At 34.9% G+C, this 22,756-nt stretch overlaps 1 protein-coding gene across 2 annotated transcripts in view; it reads left to right on the top strand.

The window, feature by feature from the left end:
* The window catches only part of LOC100763614 (metabotropic glutamate receptor 5), a 430,950-nt gene that overhangs the window by 158,906 nt on the left and 249,288 nt on the right, over window positions 1-22,756 (top strand). For both annotated transcript variants that reach the window (XM_035441359.1, XM_027407590.2), the window contains exon 2: window positions 10,894-11,143. In XM_035441359.1, coding sequence (XP_035297250.1) covers window positions 10,894-11,143 — 250 coding nt within the window. The remainder of the gene's footprint in view (window positions 1-10,893; window positions 11,144-22,756) is intronic.

Here is a 22,756-nt window from a genome sequence, read left to right as displayed (position 1 = left end):
AATCACCAATTACTAATTAGATTATAATAGAAAAAATATAAAAGTGTTTGACTAAAACAAAAATTATTTTTATTTCTTTAAAAAAATCATCTGGCAGATCCTATTCTAAGCATTCCCAGTGCAAAATTTCATTTAATCTTCAAGACTAATACAGTAACATTTTATAATGAGGAAGAAAAATGCTTAAGAGATTAGATTACTTTCTTAAACACCCAAATTAGTCGTTAGCAGATATTCAGTTTAATATAGATTTGATTAATTCAAATTTAGTAAAACTTTTCTTACTTGGGAGCCAATCTCCAAAGTCTTGCTTTACAAAAAAATAATATGTAAAGAAGAAATAAGGAAAAAGCAAATAAAGAAGCTAACTTTTGTAGAGTGGTTATTACGTGCCAGACATTAGGCAGGAGTTATCTTTCTATGTCTTACTCAGTTTCGTACACTGAAACTCAGAAGCACTTAAATTACTTTTTTAGGTGTCAAGCATCTAGATAATGAGAAATGCAAGAATCAAAATTACTCTATATATCACAAAAGTGTTTTCTTTCCTATATATGAAGATCCTTATGACAATATAAGTCTATTTCATCTTGCATAAGTATTTCTTGTTTAGGGACATAAGGTTACATTAGTGAGCTTGCACTACCATGCCCAAAACAAAACAAAACTAAACACCCCACCAGTCTGAATGGTTTAAACAATGGAAATATATTTCTCAGAAGCTTGTAGAATTCCAAGATCAGAGATTAGTATTGTTTCTTCCTTCTGATCTTATGGGATTATTATGATTTTTTTGGTTCTTTTTTTGAGATAGGTTTAGCTTTTGAGCCTTTCCTGGAATTCTTTCTGTAGACCAGGCTGGCCTCAAACTCATAGAGATCCACCCACCTCTGCCTCCTGAGTGCTGGGATTAAAGGCACGTGCCACCACTGCCCAGTGGGATTCTTTATCTTCAGTTTTTCCATATATGATGATCACTTTAACCAAATGTTTATGCACTGACTGTATTAGAGTCCATTTGTCTTTAAAGCACTGGAACTAGAGCTCATGGAATTATCTAAGTTAGGGAAGCGGTTGGGTGAATCAGCTTTCTTCCACCCACTTTCTCCCATTTTCATACTTGGTGTAAATTTTAGTGACATTTATGACTAATGAAAACAGGAGTCAACGCATTAATTCTTGAATGTGGGACTACTTCCAGAAGGGTGTTAAAATAACAATTGTTCTGGCTGTAGCTAGAGGCTATATCCCTTGCCTTAGGATAGATGCCTTGTTGGGAATGTAGTCCATTGGCAGAGTATTTGCCTAGTGCATAGAAGACCCTTGGCTTTATTCCAGCATTAAAATATAAAACAGAGGGAGAGTCGATTATTCTGAGTAATTTATGTTATAAAGAAGGAAAAATGCTGGTACATCTGCTTTTTAAGTTCTGAACAACCCTAGGTTTAATGCATATGGAGAAATATCAATGTTTTTCATGTGGTAAAAGTAATTGTAGCTTCCAGATAATTTTAGGAATTGATGTAGGCATGTTGAAAAAACATGAATCTAGCAGGCAAATTATGGTGGGAGAATAGTTAATACCTGCTATAAAGACCAAAAAAATAATAACTAATGCAGCAAACAGATGAAGAATGGTTATATAAACTTAAAAGTTGTTCAAATTCAGTGCAGAATGTCTTTTCCTAGTTTATGTCACTACATATTTTTCAAGTAAAATCAGTAGATAAAATAGTATTTTGAGTAAGGACCCTAACAAAATGGCCTGAATTTAGGAATTATTCTTAGAATTAGAAACTAGATGTTGGAGTTGGACTGTAAAACAAATGGAAAAGGGTGGCTAAGTGCTTTTTATTTGTTACAATGAAAGGCTATGGAAGGAAATTTAAAATCTCACTCTCTGTGGATTTTTTAAGTACATCACACACACACACACACACACACACACACACACACACACACACACACACACACCATTTTCTGAAGACTTAGTAAACACAAGATTGTAAGTTAACAAAATTCCAATCGCTCATTCCTCTATCCAAGGTACTTACTAGTAAGATGTCTTGTGCATAATGTTTTAGCTAGGCTACATCATGTTTTTTACTTTTATCATTATAGCTTAAACGGGATGCACATAAGACAAATGGTAGGCTAATGAGAAAGACTAGACACTTGATTTTAGGAAAGTTCAGACATGAACAAAATGTTCTAAGGAGTTTAGATTCTGCCCTGAAAAATTAGGATGTCAATTTATGTGTATAAAGCTCAATCCTGTGACAGAAATATATTGATAGCCACATAAATAGCTTAAGACAATGAGAACAAATTTAAAGAATTAGTTTTAAGAGTATACCTTATTTAATCATTGTTATAATTTTTGTCATTTTGACATGTCATCAACATTATGACAAAATGATGATACTTGAAGTTTTTTTCTTTATATGCTCTGAAGACTATTGTTTTAAACTGATAGAACTATGTGTTTTTGGATTTGACATATGTTAAATGCTCAACAGGGCAAATGTGATTAGAGGCTACCACAGTAGTAGTACAAAAGAGACAGGACAGGTTTGAACTATAGATGAAGCCTAAAGCCATGGCCCTAGCATAGGATATCTATTTATTCCTAAATAAAACTCAGGCTGATGGCAAGTACACAACTATGGTACCTATTTCAATTTATTTTGCTCATTCCCAAACCCAAAGTTAGTCCCTGTTCTCCATCTTGTGGGGGAAGTTGAGTCCTGAGCAAATCTAGAAGTTGTAAACCTATATCATGTAAGGCTAAACAAGAGGAGGCGAGGGTGCTGCTGTCAAAGAATGGAATTCTTTTCAGCAAAGGTTGCCAAGCTTGTGAAGCTTTAGCTGTGCGGTAAAGGATATTCCATCTTCCGTTAAGATAGGACACTTTCTGCACTATCATTAGATCCAGTTAGAATCAAGGACTAGAGGTGACTAATGAGCTAAAAAGAGAGACAAAATACCTCCCAGATTCATTCTACCCATTGACACACAGTCCCACATGGATATTTTCCCTTCTATTCAAATAGAATCACTCTTAATGAGACAGGCGCTGCAGGCTTCAGTTGCAAACCTGACAGCCTACAAAGAAAGCTAAAAGAAGTTGAATTCTTTAGGGCCAGAATGAAAATCTGGGTTATGGTGTCTGTCTCAACATTTCATTTTCCTCTGGGAAGAGTATCCAGAGAAAGATATAAAAAAGTCTCCAAAATATTTTAAAGAAAAATAGTATTTTTCCACAATGTGTATGTAAATGTAAACCACATTAACGAGGCAATTAAAACATAAACACACTAGAAGTCCTAATATCAAATTTACATGTCTCTTCATGCCTATCAATAATGTCATTAAGGAGCCAACTTTACATAATGAAGCAACTCTTTCCCTCTTATTATACAGAGCATTGTCTATCTAAAGCTATAATTCAGCATTGGATATTTTGTAGGAATTTACTTAGAATTAAATGTTAATTACTAAAAGTGATGTGGATTGAATCACTGAGTGCTAAATCATACAGGATTATACTTTATCTGGAAAGTAGGTACAACAGTTATTTGATAAATATTATGTTTATTGAAAAATAAATTACAAATGAAACATTTAGTGGTGAGTAGAAGTGTGTTTGGAAGAACTATGCAGCTGAACTGTCTGTCATCCTAGTGTCTGGCTTAAGAGTAACAACACCAGATGAAAGAATACAGATTTGGGCATTTGAAAGGCACAGTCTGAAATTCCAGCTCTTCTATTAACTAGCAGTCAATTATTTGGCAAATTTTCTCATCACTGACACCTGATTTATAAATCAGGGGAATAATGCCCTGTATGGCTCTAACAAGTTAGTTAGTTTTTCATATTAATGTATTTGAATTAACAAGTCCACTACTTGGTATTTACATAATTATATAAGTTCTTGGTAAATACCACCTTTCTTCATGGTAATGATGATAATGATGATGACAAGAACTATAAAATCATGTACTGAGTTCTTGTTCTGGACAGCTACCCATGTTTAGCACTTGGTGAAGAAATTCCCTTCTGAAACTCAACAAACAAAACCTGTCTCTGGATTTCCATACTTAACTCTTATTGCCACTGTGTTTCTTCATCTTCAACTGCAAGTGCCTTAGATAAGTTATATAAACGCATGGTCACTTGCCTTAGATAAGTTATATAAATGCATGGTCTGCGATTTTAAAACTCCATCCATACAGTCCTTCTATGGAATTCTCTGTTGCCTGAATCATTTAATATGTCTATTGCATGTTTAGTTTCAGCAATAAATGTCAGCATTTTTTCAAATAATGCATGGATGCTTGACTATTTCAGTGTACCATGTTGGATTGTCTTTTTATCACACCTTTCAAACATTTGCTATCATACAGCTACCCATTGCAAAGACTGACAAGCACTCCAACTCATATTTCTCCTTTCTGAGTCCAAATATCATTATTGGAGCCCCTACCAGCCACTCTTACTTATATATTTCACAAAATATGTGAAAAGAATATTGCAACATTGTCTTAGTCAGTGTTCTAATACTGTGAAGAGATACCATGACCATAGTAACTTTTATATTTTTGGTTGTGAGCCTAGCCTTTAACGGCTGAGCAGTCTCTCCAGCACATCCATAGTAACTCTTATAAAATAAAACATTTAACTAGGGATTATTTATGGTTTCAGAAGTTTAGTTCATTATCATCATGGTGGAATGTATGGCAGCACCCAGGAAGATGCTAGAGAAGTAGCTGAGTGTTGAACATCTAGATCAGCAGGCAGTAGAGAGAACACGGAACCATTCCTGGCTTGGGTCCTTGAAATGCTAAAGCCCTCACCCAGCCCCAATGACACACTTCCTTCAACAAAGCCAAACTTCCTAATCTTCATAAAATAATTCCAATCCCTGTAGTTACTAAGCATTCAAATCTATGAGCCTATTGGGGCTATTCTTAGTCAAAATATTACATTCCTTTAAAATCCATTTACAACACAAAGGAAATTTTTAAAAATTTGATCTGTATTTCTAAATTTCATTCTTCTCCATTGTGCATATACTAGCTTACCTGTCCCAATTATATGAACTAGAGGTTTGTCTTTTCTTTTTTGGGGGGGAGGGATTGGGAGAAGATATCTATCACGAAGTACTGGAACTCAAGTGTTAAGGTTTAAAAAAAACATTCAAACTTGGTGACTTGGACATGTATCACAGGTTCAACAGCCATGCAACCTTCCCTTTGCTCGATTCCTTTCTTTGGTATGTAAGTATATATGGCCATACATTATTTCATATAAATAAAAATCTTTTTCATAATTCCTCTGTCACCTGAAATAATAATTTTCTATAGATTCATTATTACTGAACTGAAGCCACATTTTAGAGTCCTATTTTACATGATGGCTTTCTTTTTAATAACTGGATTCCATGTTGGAAACATAACTATTTTCTAACCATCTTCTTCCTTATATATGCTTCTTCTTCTTCTTCTTCTTCTTCTTCTTCTTCTTCTTCTTCTTCTTCTTCTTCTTCTTCTTCTTCTTCTTCTTCTTTGGTTTTTTGAGATAGGGTTTCTCTGTGTAGCTTTGGAGCCTATCCTGGCAGTCGCTCTGGAGACCAGGCTGGCCTTGAACTCACAGAGATCCGCTTGCCTCTGTTGGGATTAAAGGCGTGTGCCACCAACGCCCGGCTTATATATGCTTCTTAAATTCTGCTTCTCTCTTTAAGAAATTTGCAGACACTTTCCTAATGTTCCCATTGTTTCCAAATGTATACAGAATACAGAGTTTATATCAACTCTTGGGCACTGACACACTTTAAATTTTCCCAGTTATTCAGATATATATTCTCATGTTTTTTATATCTTTGCATTTATTTACTTATTCATGTGTATAAGACAGAAATAGTGTGAACACCTCTGCATACACATGATATAGTGTGTATATGTATTTCAGAGGACAGCTTGCAGAACTCTGCTGTCTCTTTATGTAATGCAGGTCATACAGATTAATTAAACTCTCCAGTCTTAGCAACAAGCACCTTTACCCAATAAGCTATTTAACCAGTTCCATATTCTCTTTTTAATACCAGATTACACTGGATTTCTAAAAATAAATCAAAGTTGTGATTTCATAAACATTTATGTCAAATATGAATTTAAACTGGTTAGAGTGGTTGTAAGTTTGAGACAAAACAGAGTAGAGGGTAGAAAGATTTCCCTTATGTCAGCTTTAATATTCATATGGGACAGTTTAGGTGTGCCTCTGAGAAATCACATTTTCTTCTGCTGCTTTAAGCTTAAAATTTTGTCCAATATTCATGAATAATGCTATTATATTCAGTAGGTTGTGGGGTTTTACTGTAGAGAGTAGTGAAGGAATCTAGGATTCTTTCGCTACACCAAGGGGAAATTGAGTCCAAGCTGATAACCAGATATTCTAAATGAGTGAAATATCCATACAGATAGCAAATATTTAAATCTTCTGCTTTTCTTTCATGAGAAAAAGCTGAGAATATAGTTTCCAAATTGAAGCTAAAATTAGTTTCTTCAATACAAATATCTTTCCCCTATTTTAACTTGCTTTATGTAGTATGTTGCATAAGTAAAGACAGTGTTAGATCAAAATTATTAGGTAGCAGGTGAAAAATAATGAAGTTTTCAGATATATTTGCTCTTTAATTATTAATTTATTGGCTTTTATTATTTATATCATAATCATAGTGCATAATTTCAAGTTATTTATGTGACTGTCTCCAAGTTAAATAAAAACATTGCTAGTAAAATATCTAAGAAACCAATTTTTCTAAAAATAAAAAAGTGGTAAATTACTTAAAATAGTGTAAATCCAATAATTTAGGCCTCTTGGCACATTTTTCAGAATGCACTCTTTAAACATTTTTAATTACAAAATAACTGGATCGTCCACCTGCCACTATCACAGAAGCTTTTCATTGCTTCTAATTCTAGAGATAAACAGAAATCCTTGCAGCTTTCTCATCTGTGTTTGGGCAGGGAGTCAAGCTAGCAGTTCTGCTGTATGCTGTGTCCATAGAACTACACAGAATTGCACCCTGAAAATCTGAGGAGTTATCTGAACAAGGCACCTGTGTGATGGTAGAGCACATAGTTATCAAACATCAGATATATGCACAGCCAAGACTTATCCACTTACCTGTTTGCTGTTATCTCTGTATAGCCCAGGGTTCTATATCTGGATTCCTCATAGTTCTCATTTACTTGATATTTTCTGTTCTTGATAAGATACTATCTATATGTGCATCTTATTTTCAGCTAGCTACACTTTTATATTTTACAGGTCAGCTGTCTTGTAATAATACTTTTGCAATCTTCATGCCAATTTATCTGGTCCGTTATTGTACTTTTGTGGTTCTCAGGGGTCAATTGTAGAGGTCATCTCAATCAAAGTGAAATGAATCATTACTTTTGGACCCGCATTGAACTCAGCTTTTACATACTACTCATATTTATAACTCTGAGCCTTAAGTACATTGACTATTTTGTTTACGGAATGCCAATAATAACACTTATCTCAAAAATATTATTATGAGAATTCAATGACGTTATGTTATATAACAGCCCTGGTAGGACTATTGATCTTAATATTCATTTTTCAATCACTTTCTGTGGCTCTGCTTCCTCCTCAGGATCATTTGCTGCATTGGTCCATGAGGGTGGAGGGAGCAGAAGTGGGGAGAAGGGTTCAAATGGCTGTGAGTAAGAACACAGCCCTCTGTGAGACAGACTTAGGTGAATCAGCTCAATTTTATTCCAGAGTATAACAAATATATAGGATTGGGGAGCTTGGGGACAGAACCTAATTTGCACTAAGTGGCATGTTCCTATCATATAGCTGGATTAGTGGAAGCATGGCTCTATCAAAATTGCTGGAGCATGTGCCTAATTACCATGTGGGTCATCAGGGGAAGAGCATTTATAGGCAACTGACTCAAGGATCACCCTTGAGATAAGTCAGACATCTTGAGCCTAAAGCATCCACCAGATAAGAGTAGGCAGAAAGCAGGAAGCTTTTTCTGAGGGGATGGAGTAATGCATGTTGCCAATTTAGAGAAAGTTTCCAGGCTGTGGCAGACTGCAACCTCTGATCAGCAGGTCCTCCCAACAACTTTAAAAGATGCTAAATGTCATGAGGAGTAGCCCCAAAAGTCTCAGCCATATACAGAAAACTGATCAAGTCTGAGAGCAGAAGAGGTGATTCTCTACAGAGAAGAGCATACCAATTGGTTATCCAGTGCCAAATAGCCCAGAAACATGCAAACAAGTTATATTATATGCACTCAACAGATTTATATGCACTCAACAGATTATGTTTGAGAATATATAGATGTAAACAAATACATTTATGCATGCAATAAAAATTGATGGGAAAAGAGGTCATAAGTTTGAAGAAAGGGGTGCATTTTGAGGAAAAATGGAAGGGAAAAGTTGTAAATAAAATACAATCTCAATAATAAACAAAAACAGGAAGAAGAAAAAGATGATCATATTATCACCTCCAAAAATTATAGTGGACCTTAGAATTATCCATTCATTTACTGTGCTTTGATCTTAGGAAATGAAAAATACTTTTTTCATAAGATTACACATTTCATGCCAAGACTATATCTCAGTTGAGAATATAGTGGGTGTTTTGCATTTTAGAACATCAGGTAATAGTTTCATTACTAATAATATATGATATAAAATACATATTTTATTGACAGCTTCCCTGAAGCTGTCATACAGGGAAGCAAACCATGTGGAGGGATAAGAATGAAAACCTGATGCAGATTGACTTTTTCAACATGGACCAGACTTCAGGGAGTCTAATGTCAGGTGGTTCATCATCGGTATATTTAAAACCAAGTACAATTTGGGAAAAGATTTCAGGTACTAATCAGTCCAATCAGTCCAATTATAGATGTATGAGAAAGCTTAAGGTGTGACTGCACAGTGACTCTTTTACAAAGTACACGTGACCATGAGGGTGTGGGTTCTAGAGCTAAAAGGCTTAGAATCTAGTGTGGCCTCTGACCGAAAGCATAAAGTATTTGTGAAACTTAAGGATGGGTTATGGTCTAGGGAGGAAAAGTCTGGGATAGTCATTCTGGTCTATGAGGTCTGTCCCTTCAGATAACAAAAAAGGTCACCTGGTTGTTAATAACCTCGAGTCTCAGCTTTCTGGATGGAATGCAGGTATTTGATTTTATCTCCTCTGTTGAGGAGATACCCCATGTGATTAATATTCCTGGTTCTATTAGTACTTCTCTGAAGACAAGGACTTCTGTGCCCCAACATTTTATAAAGTAGAATACACTATAATATTTCTATGACACCTATATTTTATATAGTATATATTTTAGATATGTTTGTATGTACACATTGTGTATATAAATATATATGTATATTGTGAATAAACCTCATTAATGTAGTTTGACTAAAAAGCCAAATTGTCTTATATATTTTATGTTACCACAAGAGAATAATTAGTGCTAGATAATGTATGTAAAAAAGAGGTTTATTTGGTTCAATACTTTGGGTAGATTGGAAGTCCAAATAGCACAGTGATAATTTTTAGGTTTATTATTAAATCATCAGGAAAGATAAAGGAAATGGGTTTCATATAGGAAAAGAATGTGTGTAAGCAAAGAAGCAAGATGCTGTGTAAGAACCAAGTTTCCCTTTTCATGAGCAGTAGAAACTGCTCCTCCCTGGCAGACCTTACCGACCTACCAGCAGAAGTCACTGGAGAATCAAACCTGATGGTCTGATCACATTCTTTTGGGCCCACTTAAAAGTTCCACCACATCAATGTGAGCACATTGAAGACCAAACTCCCAAAACAGGATCCTTGGAAGATAAACCATAGCCAAACCACAGCAGTGGGATAAAATCATCAGAAAATGAGACTCAAAGGGGGAAAGAGATAACTCAGAATAACAACAGCAGATGAATGATTTCTACCTTTTTATATTAAGGTATGAGTATGTATTAAATAGAAGACAAGCCAGCATGCTGTAGAGTCAATTGTACATTCATTTTCATGGAGACTGTATTTGATGCTGCCAATAAATGAAAGCATTACGTGTTCTTTGATTGAAGAACACTTGGTTCACACAAAATCAAATGGTATTCAGTCATAAGATGGAATGAAATACAGGTACAGTGACAAGATGGGTACAATATATTATGTGAGTAAGTTAAGCACTGAAATGTAAATACCATGTGATCTCACTGATTAGAGACATTTAGAGAAGTGGTCTTTACTGGAAGTAAGAATAAAAGGGTGAAGTGTGTTAACCAGAGGCTGGAGTAAATAAGGAAAAGAATAGAAGAAAGGTTGGTTAACCATGTTTTCATAGTTTAGAGACAGATGTTCTGGTTAGATGATGAACTATTCATTTTGAAAAGCCAGGAGAAATGACTGTTGTATTTTTCAACAGAAAAAGAAAAGAATAAAACTTATGGAAACAGAAATATTTTCTTTTTTCCTATTTTTATTTAAATTAGAAACAAGCTTGTTTTACATGTCAATCCAAGTTCCCTCCCCCTCACTTCCTCCCCTGCCCCCCACTAACTCCCTCTCTTATCTCCTTTCTGCTTCCCAAGGAGGGTGAGGCCTTCCATGGGGATCTTTAAAGTCTGTAATATCATTTGGAACAGGGCCTAGACCCTCCCCCGTGTGTCTAGCCTGAAAGAGTATCAGAAATATTTAACAATTTCAACCTTGTACAATGTATGCATGTACTGAAACGTTAGTTTGTTCTACATTTCAGTTAAGAGAAGAGATTCTTATTGCACCCAATAAATTCATTTCTTTCATTTCAATATCTCTTTTTCTTTGTCCTTTTTCATTCAGGCAACTATGGAGAAAGTGGGATGGAGGCTTTCAAAGATATGTCAGCCAAGGAAGGGATTTGCATCGCCCACTCTTACAAAATCTACAGCAATGCTGGGGAGCAGAGCTTCGACAAGCTGTTGAAAAAGCTCAGAAGTCACTTGCCCAAGGCTCGGGTGGTAGCCTGTTTCTGTGAAGGCATGACAGTGAGAGGTCTGCTGATGGCCATGAGACGCTTGGGTCTGGCCGGAGAATTTCTGCTCCTGGGAAGGTAGGTGGCAATGAATAATTATTACCAAAACTTTTCCTTCATTTTTTGGTGCATAAGGACTGCTGTGTTAGAATTCTAATTTGTGTACCAGAAGAATGTAACTATCATAAAACATCATAAAGACCCAAGAGAAAGATGGAAAGTGAATAGCTATTGTATGTGCAGGTTCCTGATGAAAGCAGAACTCAGAATGTAAAGATGCAGTCTTCCAATCACAAAACCTTGATAAGAAATTAGGTGGTTTCTTAAATGTTTACTGGAATCAAGAAACACATATACATAAAACTTATTAATGTTAGTTTTAAAATGATTCTGAGGATGCATACATAAGCTTGCTTTATAATAGAGAATTGTAGAGTTTGGGGTTTAAAGTAAGTAAGGTATTTTTTCAATATATCTGATATCCCATTTTCTAATCAGCTACAGTGACACTGGATAAGACTCTACACCATTAGCTTCTATAAAGATTGATTTTTAATTATCCAGACTTTTCACTTTCTTGATACAGTTTGACTGATTTCATGTGTATAAAGATAAATATATATTAGTCTGTTTTCAAAGAAATAATAAAAATTTAATACAATGTTACTATATAAAATTTTAAAATGCATATAATGTCCAAAAGCCAGAAACAAAGAGAACCCATGTGTGCTTTAGTCCCAGTATAAACCTGAGATGTATGAAAAATGACTGTGTTAACTTCTCTGGGGGCTAGGAACCCAAGTACTCAGAAACATCAATGCATAGTCTACATCTAAAACATGGGCAAGACCAATGTCATGTGTCATGTACTCATGCTTAGGTCCTTCCTCTTGTCCAGCCTTCTTTTATTAAGTCTTCAACTGGCTAGGAGAAGTCCTACCAGACTTTAGGTAAGAGTAGGGAGAAGGGCCAGTATTTTACTCATTGTGCTCATTTCAAGTGATGTTATTCTAAAACAGCATCACAAACATACTCTTAATATATGGTTAAACATTTGAGTAACACATCTCAAGAAAATAAATATATAAAGTCTACTATAATTATCACTAGGATGATGCCATAGTTTTTAATGGTGTTCTCTCTAGAGATGAGAAAATGCAATTGCTCAGTGATTTGTGGGCTTTTCCCATTCTACCCTTAAATATGTCATATATTGTACACCCTTTCTGAAAAACTTGACAGTTTGTCAATCTGAAAAACTGAAAAGAATGATCTCTGATTTACTTATCTGTGAGCAATTTTGTTTAAAAGTTTTCTTCATTCTGAATTTAAAAATATTTCACTGTAATATCCACATCTTTACTCATTATTTTCTCTGAAAGAACACATGGTAATCCTTCAAGTACTTAGAGCTATAACATGATCCAGAGTTCCCTTCCAATTCTCTCTGAAACATTTCTATTTATTTAGTCCATTTTAATGAGAAATCACTTCAGGTGTTATAGCCATTTGCAAAAGAATATATCAAATAAACAGATGTTTTAATATCAAATACTATATTAAACTCTTTCTCTGCATTATCTAATGCAGCCTTTCATTTGACAAATATTGAGTACCTACGCCATCAAAATGATTTTGCTATGTTTGTGGATAAAACAGAAAGTAGTTTTACTCCTATGGGTTTCCCAGACAGTAAAATAGTCTATAAAATTCATGAGAACAGTTGACATGTTGAATAATATTTCATTTGTTTTTTGTTTTAGAAAAACAATCTAAGGTTTTGAAATATTTAATAATACCATTAAAATAAAGAAAAAACAAATTTTAGCAGTTATAAGAAGAACATTTGCCTTTTTCCTCTTTTTAAAGTGAAGAAACTGATAGCCACATGGGTCATGTAGCACTATCAAAGTTACACAATAATCCAGTAGTAATGACTGGCAATCCAGCCAATTTTTTCCTGCCAGTTTGTCTCCTATAGAATAGTGGAGGAATATAAGAAACTGATAACAAGTCCATGATGCTACATAGCTGTTTCTTAGATATTCCTATTAGTTTACCAGTATGCACTCCAATGTTTTAAGATTTGTTGTATCTTTCTGTATTCACCTAATATCTGTTTTCGTGCCTTGTGTTCGCTGATTCAAACTTGGATGAATGATTCTCAGAAACTAGAAACCAAAGCTGTAGGATACACTCTATCGTCATGGTTAGTGAGTCCCATATTTCACTCTCCAGGTGCCTAGGAACAGTGATGATTAACATGCCATTCAGTGAACATATTGGCAGGATTAAGAAAACTCTGCTGCTGAGGCACACATTTCCATTCTTTATCAACAGATCTTTCCACTGTGCTGCAAATAAATAGGATATGAGAACTACATAGACCAAGACACTCAGTCTTCCCACTTGAGCTCTGGATAGTCTGTTGTCTGGGTGTTAATAAAATCATCTTGTCTGGAACCATGAAGTCACTTTGCAAAACACCTTGGCCCTTATAGGAAAAAGAAATCAGATGTAGCACCACAATAGCATTTCTAAAGATGTTTATTTTTCTAGAATGAACATACTCTTTTTTTGAGACAGTATCTCTCTCTATGTAGCCCTAGTTGTCCTGGGACTCACTCTGCTGGCCAGGGTGGCCTTGACCTCATAGAGAACCACTTATCTCTGTCTCTCTGCTTCTGTGATTGAAGACATGCCACCAGGCCTAGTCAGATTATACTGTCTGATTTCTAGACCTGGAAATGTAGTACTAGAGATAAAGTATTTACCAGTTACAAAAATTAATATAAACTTAGAAATGAGAATATTTTAATTAACCCCTTAAAGATAGTTTTGTTAATTACATCTGTACATTTGTTTGAAATGAAACTCAATATAAGGCAAGTGCACTTAAATTTCAAAACTACTTGCAAATTATAAGCAGAAATTCTGAGTATCAGGTAACTCAACCTCCATTAGTTTCAAAAGGGAAATAATGAGTTTATTCTAATAAGTCTGTTTGCAGATGAACTAGTAAACAGCTCTTCTTATAAGTAGTATTAATAGTTACTAACCTTGGCTAGACAGATATCCCTCTCTATCTTTTGGCACTATCAGTTTCTATTCAAATACAAAGTCATTTACAAACAAGTATTCCTAAGTTCTTCTAGACATTTTGATACAATTACATTCCAGGGTAAGAGCAGAGGATATGATAATGAGCTTCCGGAAGAATGAAAGAGAGAGATGGAAACACAGACAGAAGAGACAGTACTTCATTTCTATTCTTAACAGTAGCATAAAGTCAGGATTTAGATTCTTATGATTTTAATAATACCACTCTTGTATGGGAAAGGAAATAAAAGTTTTCAATAGGTTTAAAGGACAAACGAGCTAACTTACCTAACTTACACAAATGTAAATAATGCAAAGATATAATGATCCTAGAAAATAGATGTTTCAACACTTGGAAATCCTCACTTTAATTTTTTCTTATATTTATTTTGTTGTATGTGTGCTCGGTTTTTGAAAATTTAAAAAAAAACACAGTAAATATACATAAACACTATAAACATCTGTATTATGCATATGTAATGTAAATAAATATAGCAAAACTGTGTCCCATCTTGACTATATTTTTTTGTGTTTGTGTGCATTGATTTGGCAAAACCATAAAAATCACATGAAGTTCTGTCTATAAGCAGCCAGTTGTTTAGTTGTACATACATCAAACTGTCTGTCTAGACCATGTTCATTAAGACAGATAGTATAGAGAATACATGTAAAAGAAGTTTGTAAAAGAGCATGAGAGATACAACTTTTGTGCCTCTTGTACAAAAAAGATGAAAAATAATTAAGGTCATTTTGCAGCAGTGCTTTTGTTTGTCAATATGTAATTTATGACCATGAATACCAATATTAAAGGGGAAACATATGTGCATAAAAATAGAGAATTGACAGATTTCTATTTACTCTCCAACACAGGGAATTATTAAAGTATTTTCTAGTTACTAAACTTTTATTCTTGGTTTCTTTGATATATGGTTTCTCTGTGTAATAGCCTTAGCTATTCTAGAACTCACTTTATAGACCAGGCTGGTCTCAAACTCAGAGAGATCTGCTTGCCTCTGCCTGCTAAGTGCTAGGATTATGGGAGTGTGCCACCACCCTCCAGTTGGCTGATAAACTATCTTCTCATGTCATCATAATGTATCAAGATGTGACATAAAATTGAGAGTCACAGTGAACATTTTTTTCTATGCCTATAATGGATATACAGCTCTGTTTTCTGTAGCCAACCTCTTAGGCAGTCATGCTCTTAGTTAATTTTATTTCTGTTTATTTTTCTCAATGGATTTTAATGGCTCATTTTAAAATAAGGAAAATAAATTATTAACAAATGTTGAAAATGTTTTTATGGGAGTCCTTTAATTTTAACCTTGTGATGGCATTTTGTACAATATCAAAATATAATTTTTCACTGTCATCTTTAAAACACATAAGATTTGAATATTCTCTTCAAAGGCCAGTCAAAGAGATAAGTTTAGTTAGTGATTTAATTTTGGATTCTAGGGAGATCAGAAGATTAAGCAAAGGGTCATCTCACCGTATCAAACTTAAACATTGAACAGGGATCATTTAAAGGACGGTGAATAAAGCAATAATGTAAGCAGGTTAACTACTGAACTGAAGCAGAAGAAAAAATCAGTAGGTATAGGTTTAAAGGTTTGAACACAGAAAAATCACTTGATATACTCACATTGTAATTGTCAGTAACAAGTAAAAAGAGTGTGTTTGAGTAGGTATGTGAGGGACAGATAGACAGACAGAAAGACAGACAGACAGATAGATAGACAATAGATATATATAGAGAGACTGCACACATGTATATGTAGGTGATGTATGTGGCAGCACTGGGTTCAGAATATGTCACTGAAGTGTAGAAAACCAAGGGAAAGACATGATTAATAAGTGGTTTCCTATATTACCTTTAAAAATATTACTTCATCTGTTACAATGAGAAGAAAAGATTCTGCTACACTATAATCAAAAAGGCACAATGAAGAGAGGGCAGTTTAACTATACTGTAATAAAAAGTTCTTAAAATAACTCTGAATTTAATATTTGTTCTTGTGCTGTCACATAAAGTATTGTGGGACTTAACTCTCTTGAGTGTTTTAAAGGTAGATTAAACAATAGCCCAGTTTTCCATTGAAACCAACAGGAGTGAGTCATGGAGACTAATGTATGCCAACTAATTAGAGATGACATCTTTGATCTATGACTACATGAATATTCTAACACTGCTTCTACAATTCAAAGTCATGGAGAAATTGTTGCAATTGTGTGTGTTGTTCCATAATTTTTTTTTTTTAAAAAAAGGACAGGTGATGCATGCACGCATGATTCTTCCAACCTCATCAGATAGCTGGGTCTATGCCCAGGTAAGAAAGGGAGGAGATTAGAATTAAAACTTTCATATCTCTACCCCTGTGCTGCTGACCAGGGGAAAATTCTCTCAAAGATTCGGAATTTGAAAACTAAGATTTTCTGAGATATTCTTGCATCTCTCTAAAGTTAACGTGACTTTGCAAATTGAAAATCTGAAACTCAGAGGTGTGACTTCTCTATAGTCAGCAAGCTCAATAGATGGTCAACTAAAAATTGGATGTTACTGGTGACTTGAAAGGTGTTCTGTGTCTGAAAACCAGACACAGAACAAAACCAAAAAGGAGGCAAGAGGACCTAGGATGGAGAAGAATTTTGATTATATCAAAAATGACCCCATAACTTCCAAGTCTTCTTCTACACTAGGACATTTAAATCTCAGAGCTCTGCTAGTTTGAGGTATGACTGTACTCATAAAATACATTTAGGACATTTTGATAGTTGGAAATGAACAGTACCTATTCATAGAGTGTTGTGTTTAGAAGATATTATCATATATGTTTATTCTTGTGTGCTAATTTATTGAGACTTTTTAGAAAATCTATTTAGAACCTATTATTTACCTCATTTTATAGTTGATGAAACAGAAAGCCAACCTACTAGTTAAAGATTATACAGTGGCAGAAAGGACAGTGCAAGGAAACCTTTGTCCTTAACCATAATGGCTAGTCATCTGAAAGTCTTTGATGATCCTTACATTCAGTAATAAATTTAGCCTCACTGGTATGAAATAGCAATTATTTCTTTCATTGGTCAGTATAAAGAAACCACAATAAAGAAAAATAGGGTAATTAAAGTCAATTCTTCAAAAAACAGGTTTCTTAAAGTAAAAATACATCCAGTGTATCTTTCTTTTTTATTAGAAAAATTATTTTACATGTCAATCCCAGGTCCCTTTCCCTCTCCTTCTCCCCTCCCCCTCACCAACTAACACCCTACCTATCCCATAACCTTTCTGCTCCCCAGGGATGATGAGACCTTCCATAGGGAGTCTTAAAACTCTGTCTTATTCTTTGGGATAGGGCCTAGGACAACCCCCTGTGTTTAGGCTCAGGGAGTATCCCTCCTTGTGGGATGGGTTCCCAAAGTCCATTCCTATGCTAGGGATAAGTACTGATCCACTACAAGAGGTCCCATAGATTTCCAAGGTCTCCTCACTGACACCCACAATCAGGGGGTCTGGATCAGTCCCATGCTGGTTTCCCAGCTATCAGTCTGGGGACCAAGAGCTCTCCCTTGTTCTGGTCAGCTGTTTCTGTGGGTTTCACCAGCCTGTTATTGACCCCTTTGCTCATCAGTCCTCCTCTGCAACTGAATTTCAGTTCAGTTCAAGGTTTAGCTGTGGGTGTCTGCTTCTACATCCACCAGCTGTTGGATGAAGGCTATACAACGTCATATGTATTAGTCATCAATTTCATTATCAGGAGAGGGCATTTAAGGTAGCCTCTCCTCTGTTGCTTAGATTGTTAGTTGGTGTCATCTTTGTAGTTCTCCAGACATTTCTCTAATGCCGGATTTCTCTTTAAACCTATAATGTCTCCCTCTATTATATTTTCTCTTATGTTGCTCTTGTCTGTTCTTCCCCCAACTCAACCTCCCTGCCCCATCATGTTTTCCTCACCCCTCCTCTTCTCCCCTTTTCATTCTTTTTAATGAAAACAAAAACTATACAAGACAACAAACAAATGAAAATCTGTGACTCCGTGGAATAACTGAGCCAAACTGTTTTCTTAGGGAATTACTGTGAAAAAAATGTAGATTTCAGTAAGTGAGAAGTTTTAATATAGTTTATAAGTTAGGCAAACATCTCTAGAACCAAACCAAAAGAGTATTATAATTTGGTAAAAGCAGTTGGAGCCATGTGTTTTTCCTTGGCTTTCTAGAAAACCAATATGGTTAATGGAACTCACACAAGATGAGGAAAAGCTTTGCTGACACATAGTCACATTCATTTGCATAATGTCTTTGGCTGAATGGTTATAATGAAGTAATGGATAGTTGTGGAAGAAACCATGTGTCTTAAGATACCTAACCTATGGAGTGTCTGATTGTGAAGAATTGATGACTCTGATCCAGTGTTCACAAAAGTAAAGCTGTCTTTAATTCCTTACACAGAATATTAAGACTTGTGCTTCTAGCATTCACTTAGAAGTGGTTGTGCTTGGTGCATAATTCTGTTTGTATATTTCTGTTCTCTCAGAAGTTTAGAGAGACACCAGAAGGACCAGCCATAGTAGCTCTTGTTGGAGATATGGGGACAGGGTGCAATGTTTTGCAGTGTACTTCTCACTAATGAGAAGGGCATAAACAAAGGAATTTTTATTTTTTTCTTGATCTTCCTGGAACATAATGTTCAAAGCAACAAGAACAAACAATACATCTAAAAGACCCCCCTATTCAGCCCAGAGTTTTATCTAAAAATTTTAATGTGTGCTAAGTACAATTAGGAATGTACACTTGGGTTACATATATTTGTCTTTGTAAAGAAATTATTCTGATTAACTTTATTTGCCAATTGAGTTGGTGACATAGTTTTTTCTTTCCTTTACATTTTATCCATATTACTGAGAGTTAATTTATATAAAAATAAATTGTGACAAACAGGTAAAATATTCTTAAACCATTCCCCTTGATTATCTTTGAATCCTGTAATTTGGCATGTATTGTCTTTTACATATTGCTTGGATCTGCATATCATTTTCCAACTACAATCAAAAGTGAGGCCAAAATAAATAAATAAATAAATAAATAAATAAATAAATAAATAAATAAATAGGAATTGCATAAAGAGATGGTTTAGTAGTTAAGAACACTTGTTTTTGCAGAGGACCTGATTTTGATTCCCAGCACCCACGTAGATAACTCACAACCATTAATAATTCCAGTTTTTAGGGGCCCAGTGCTTGCTTGTGATCCCTATAAGCACCAAGCAAGCACACCATATGCAGACATACATGCAATAACAAGCAACTGAACACTTAAAATAAATGTTTAAAAATTGATAATTAGGAAGTCTCGAGTTGGAACACATGCATATCAAAATCAATGGCTATCTCAGTACAATGCCTATGAGCTGATTATGGAAACTCATTATTTCCGTGTAGTACCAGCCTTAAAACACCTTCATCTTCTCAGAATCAAAATTCATATTCAATCTCAAATACTCTAAATGGCTTCCTCCCTGTAATTGCATGCACATTTTGAACTGCACAGTGAGGATAATCATGTAAGATGATTCCCCTAGTATTGTTGGGCTTTTGAACTTCAGTATAATTTCACAGACCTCTTAATAGTGTAACAACTATACATTTCTTCCCTTGTCTTTTTCTCTTTTTCTTCCTTGTTATTTCGAGAGCTTCTTGAAAACGTGGCCTACAAATTGTTAATCTCTGTCATTTATACCTAACACTTTATATTGAGAATGCCTGAAACTTCAGAGAAAATAAAAGAAAACAAGTTTGGTCGTTTCATATAGCTAGAGAAATTTCTCCATTAATTGTCCTTAGACTAAGCACAGGCAAGATTTTAGGTCTTTTGAAGGCACAAAAGCAAACTAAAGGCATGCTGCTTTGCAAGAGAGCCAACTTAAATTCTCCAGGTAGAGGCCAGAGGTCAGGGGTCATTCTTCAGGCTGCTCTCCTTGTGATTTTACTTAAGAGCTCTATTCCATAGCTTAAGTATGCATGAGGCTATCTGGATAATATCAGTGAAGATATATTCTCTATGTTACATAACAATGCACTACACTAGTCAGCTTTTCCGATGGGGAATCAATTTACTAATAAAATGTTGAGAGAAAGACTCCCTCAGATCATAACTGTGTTGGTATATAAGGAAACCTAGTAGAAACTTATCTCTCTGACTATCTGTATGTATGTATATCTCTGTCTCTCTGTGTGTAGGTGTGTGTGTGTGTGTGTGTGTGTGTGTGTGTGTGTGTGTGTGTGTGTTTTGAGAGGGAGAGAGAGAGAGAGAGAGAGAGAGAGAGAGAGAGAGAGAGACAGAGACAGAGACAGAGAGACAGAGAGACAGAGAGTGTGTATATTCACATTTGTGCACATGTATTTTGAAGCCAGAGGACCACCACAGTTTTCATTCCTGAAGGTGCTGGCTACACCTTTGTGTTTTCCTTTGATAGCTTTACTCAATGGATGGAACTTACCAAGCAGGCTAGTGAGCTTTCTAGTGAGTATCAAGGAATTACCTGTCTCCACCTCCCCAGTTCTCAGATTATAACCATATGACATCATGTCAGGGATTTCTACTTACCATTCTATCCATTGTACATGGAAAAATACCCTGAACAGAATAACCACCTAATGGTCATCTCTCCAACAACAGCAAGTCAACACAAAGACATTTCCAATTGTCCAAGTCATTTATGCATCCTGAGAAGAGTAATATCTTTTATGTCAAAATGACATGTTATAATAGAACTCTTAGCAGTGTGGCAAATACAATTGCTTAGAGTTTCATGGCTAGAAGCCTAGCATCATTTGAGACTAGAGACAACAGGTCTGGGAGAAGAAGCAGGCTTCTCCTTTACTATGCAAGGGAGAAGCTTCAGAATTTCAGACAACCAGGTCAGGCCTCTGACTGTTGTTCTCAACTTCTGACACTTTGAACAGTAGACTCATCATTCAGAAAAATCACATAACATATTTGAAGGAAATTAAAAACTAAAACTCCTAGACCTCTCCATGAACATGAGTTCATAAAGATGAACTTGAGTTTTGAATCCATGCTTGAGTTTGGGGTGTAGCAGAATGCAATGTCATGTCCAAGATGGAGCAGAAAAAAATCAGCTGAGGGGATAGTAACTGCAGGGGTGTTGGAGGTAAAATAGAGGTAAGGTAAATGTTATTCTCGGCAACAATAGCTATGTTATTACCATTTACATAAATGTTGACTTTGAATTTACATAGAGGTTTCTGTTTCTTTCACTGATCATACATTTGCATTTTTCAAAAAATAAAGAAAAGGCGAATTTGTACCATTCATTTATTTATCCTGAAAGAAGGGTACTTTTTTTTTAAAAAAGAAATCCATTATGAGTAAACATTTTACTTTCTGCAATTAGCTCTAATGATAGGTCAAAATATGAAGATCTATCTACCTTTAATACTGAATTCTCAAGGAACAGCTATAGCCTGACACTTCCATTTTGTCTTTCTACCTAATAGGCTAGGTTTAATGAAGAAACAAAAAAATGTAAAAAGTTAGCATTTAGCACATTTGTAGGAAATTGTATTTTGAAATTTATTTAATCTCAAGTAAACAAGGCTTTGTGGGTTGTTTTTTTTTTCAGTTTGACCTAATTTAGGAATTAGATCTGAAAAATTTGAGGCATTGCCATTACCATAACAATATAATAATTAACACTCCATTATATTGTTAAAAATTACAAAATGCTTCTGTGGGCATTATGCCATTTAATCCTGTTTATCCAGTGACTGCATTCATGACAGTTCAATGACAATATGACCAGATGGCTGAAAACAGGCACTGGGCATTCGAACACAGTAAACACACTAACTACTGCCTAACCTTGCTAGTTCACAGGCCCGTAAAAAACATGCATGAGGTCTTCAAGGTCTACTTTTATGCAAAGCAGAAAAAATATGAAATTCAATTGCATATGTATGCAATTAGTAGGATCTGTGATTTTATGTGTTTCTGCCTGGCTTTTTAAACAAAAATATTTATTTTTATAGACTTATATTTTCAACAAGTAGCGATTTGTTTCTGTATCACTGCCACTTTGTGTCAAATACAATGTAGTAAAAAAAGACCAGTGTACTACATCCAGCCTACATGCAGACTATATTGTATTACTTATTTAGTTGTAATTAGAGCAAGTAGCTTTAATTGTAATATCTGTTATATCATATAAATCATAAATTATATTACTTTTTTTCTATTAGAGGCAAGATATTTGTGCTAGTCAAGTCTGTTCAAGAATATGAGACACCATTTCATCAGCTGTTTACCTCCCTTTTATCTTTTCTCATAAATTGATAAGTGAGATTTATTTAATTATAAAGCTTTAATAAGTTCTTTTTATTGCAAAAGTAAATATCCTTTTCTATATGAATTGATAATACTTTAGAATTGTATTAAAATCACTTAGAAGTTGGGAAAGTAAAGAAATTGAGTTACTGGTGCTCTAATGCTTTAATAGTCAAAGTGTGCTACTAGGTGACCTTTCCTCTTCTCACATGTAAGGAAGTTGTTTAGACTGAGATGTGAGAACTTCAA

The sequence above is a fragment of the Cricetulus griseus genome, chromosome 3 (genome assembly GCF_003668045.3).
Source record: "Cricetulus griseus strain 17A/GY chromosome 3, alternate assembly CriGri-PICRH-1.0, whole genome shotgun sequence".
In the NCBI taxonomy this organism is placed as follows: Eukaryota; Metazoa; Chordata; class Mammalia; order Rodentia; family Cricetidae; genus Cricetulus; species Cricetulus griseus.
This window is presented reverse-complemented; position numbering and strand designations above follow the sequence as displayed.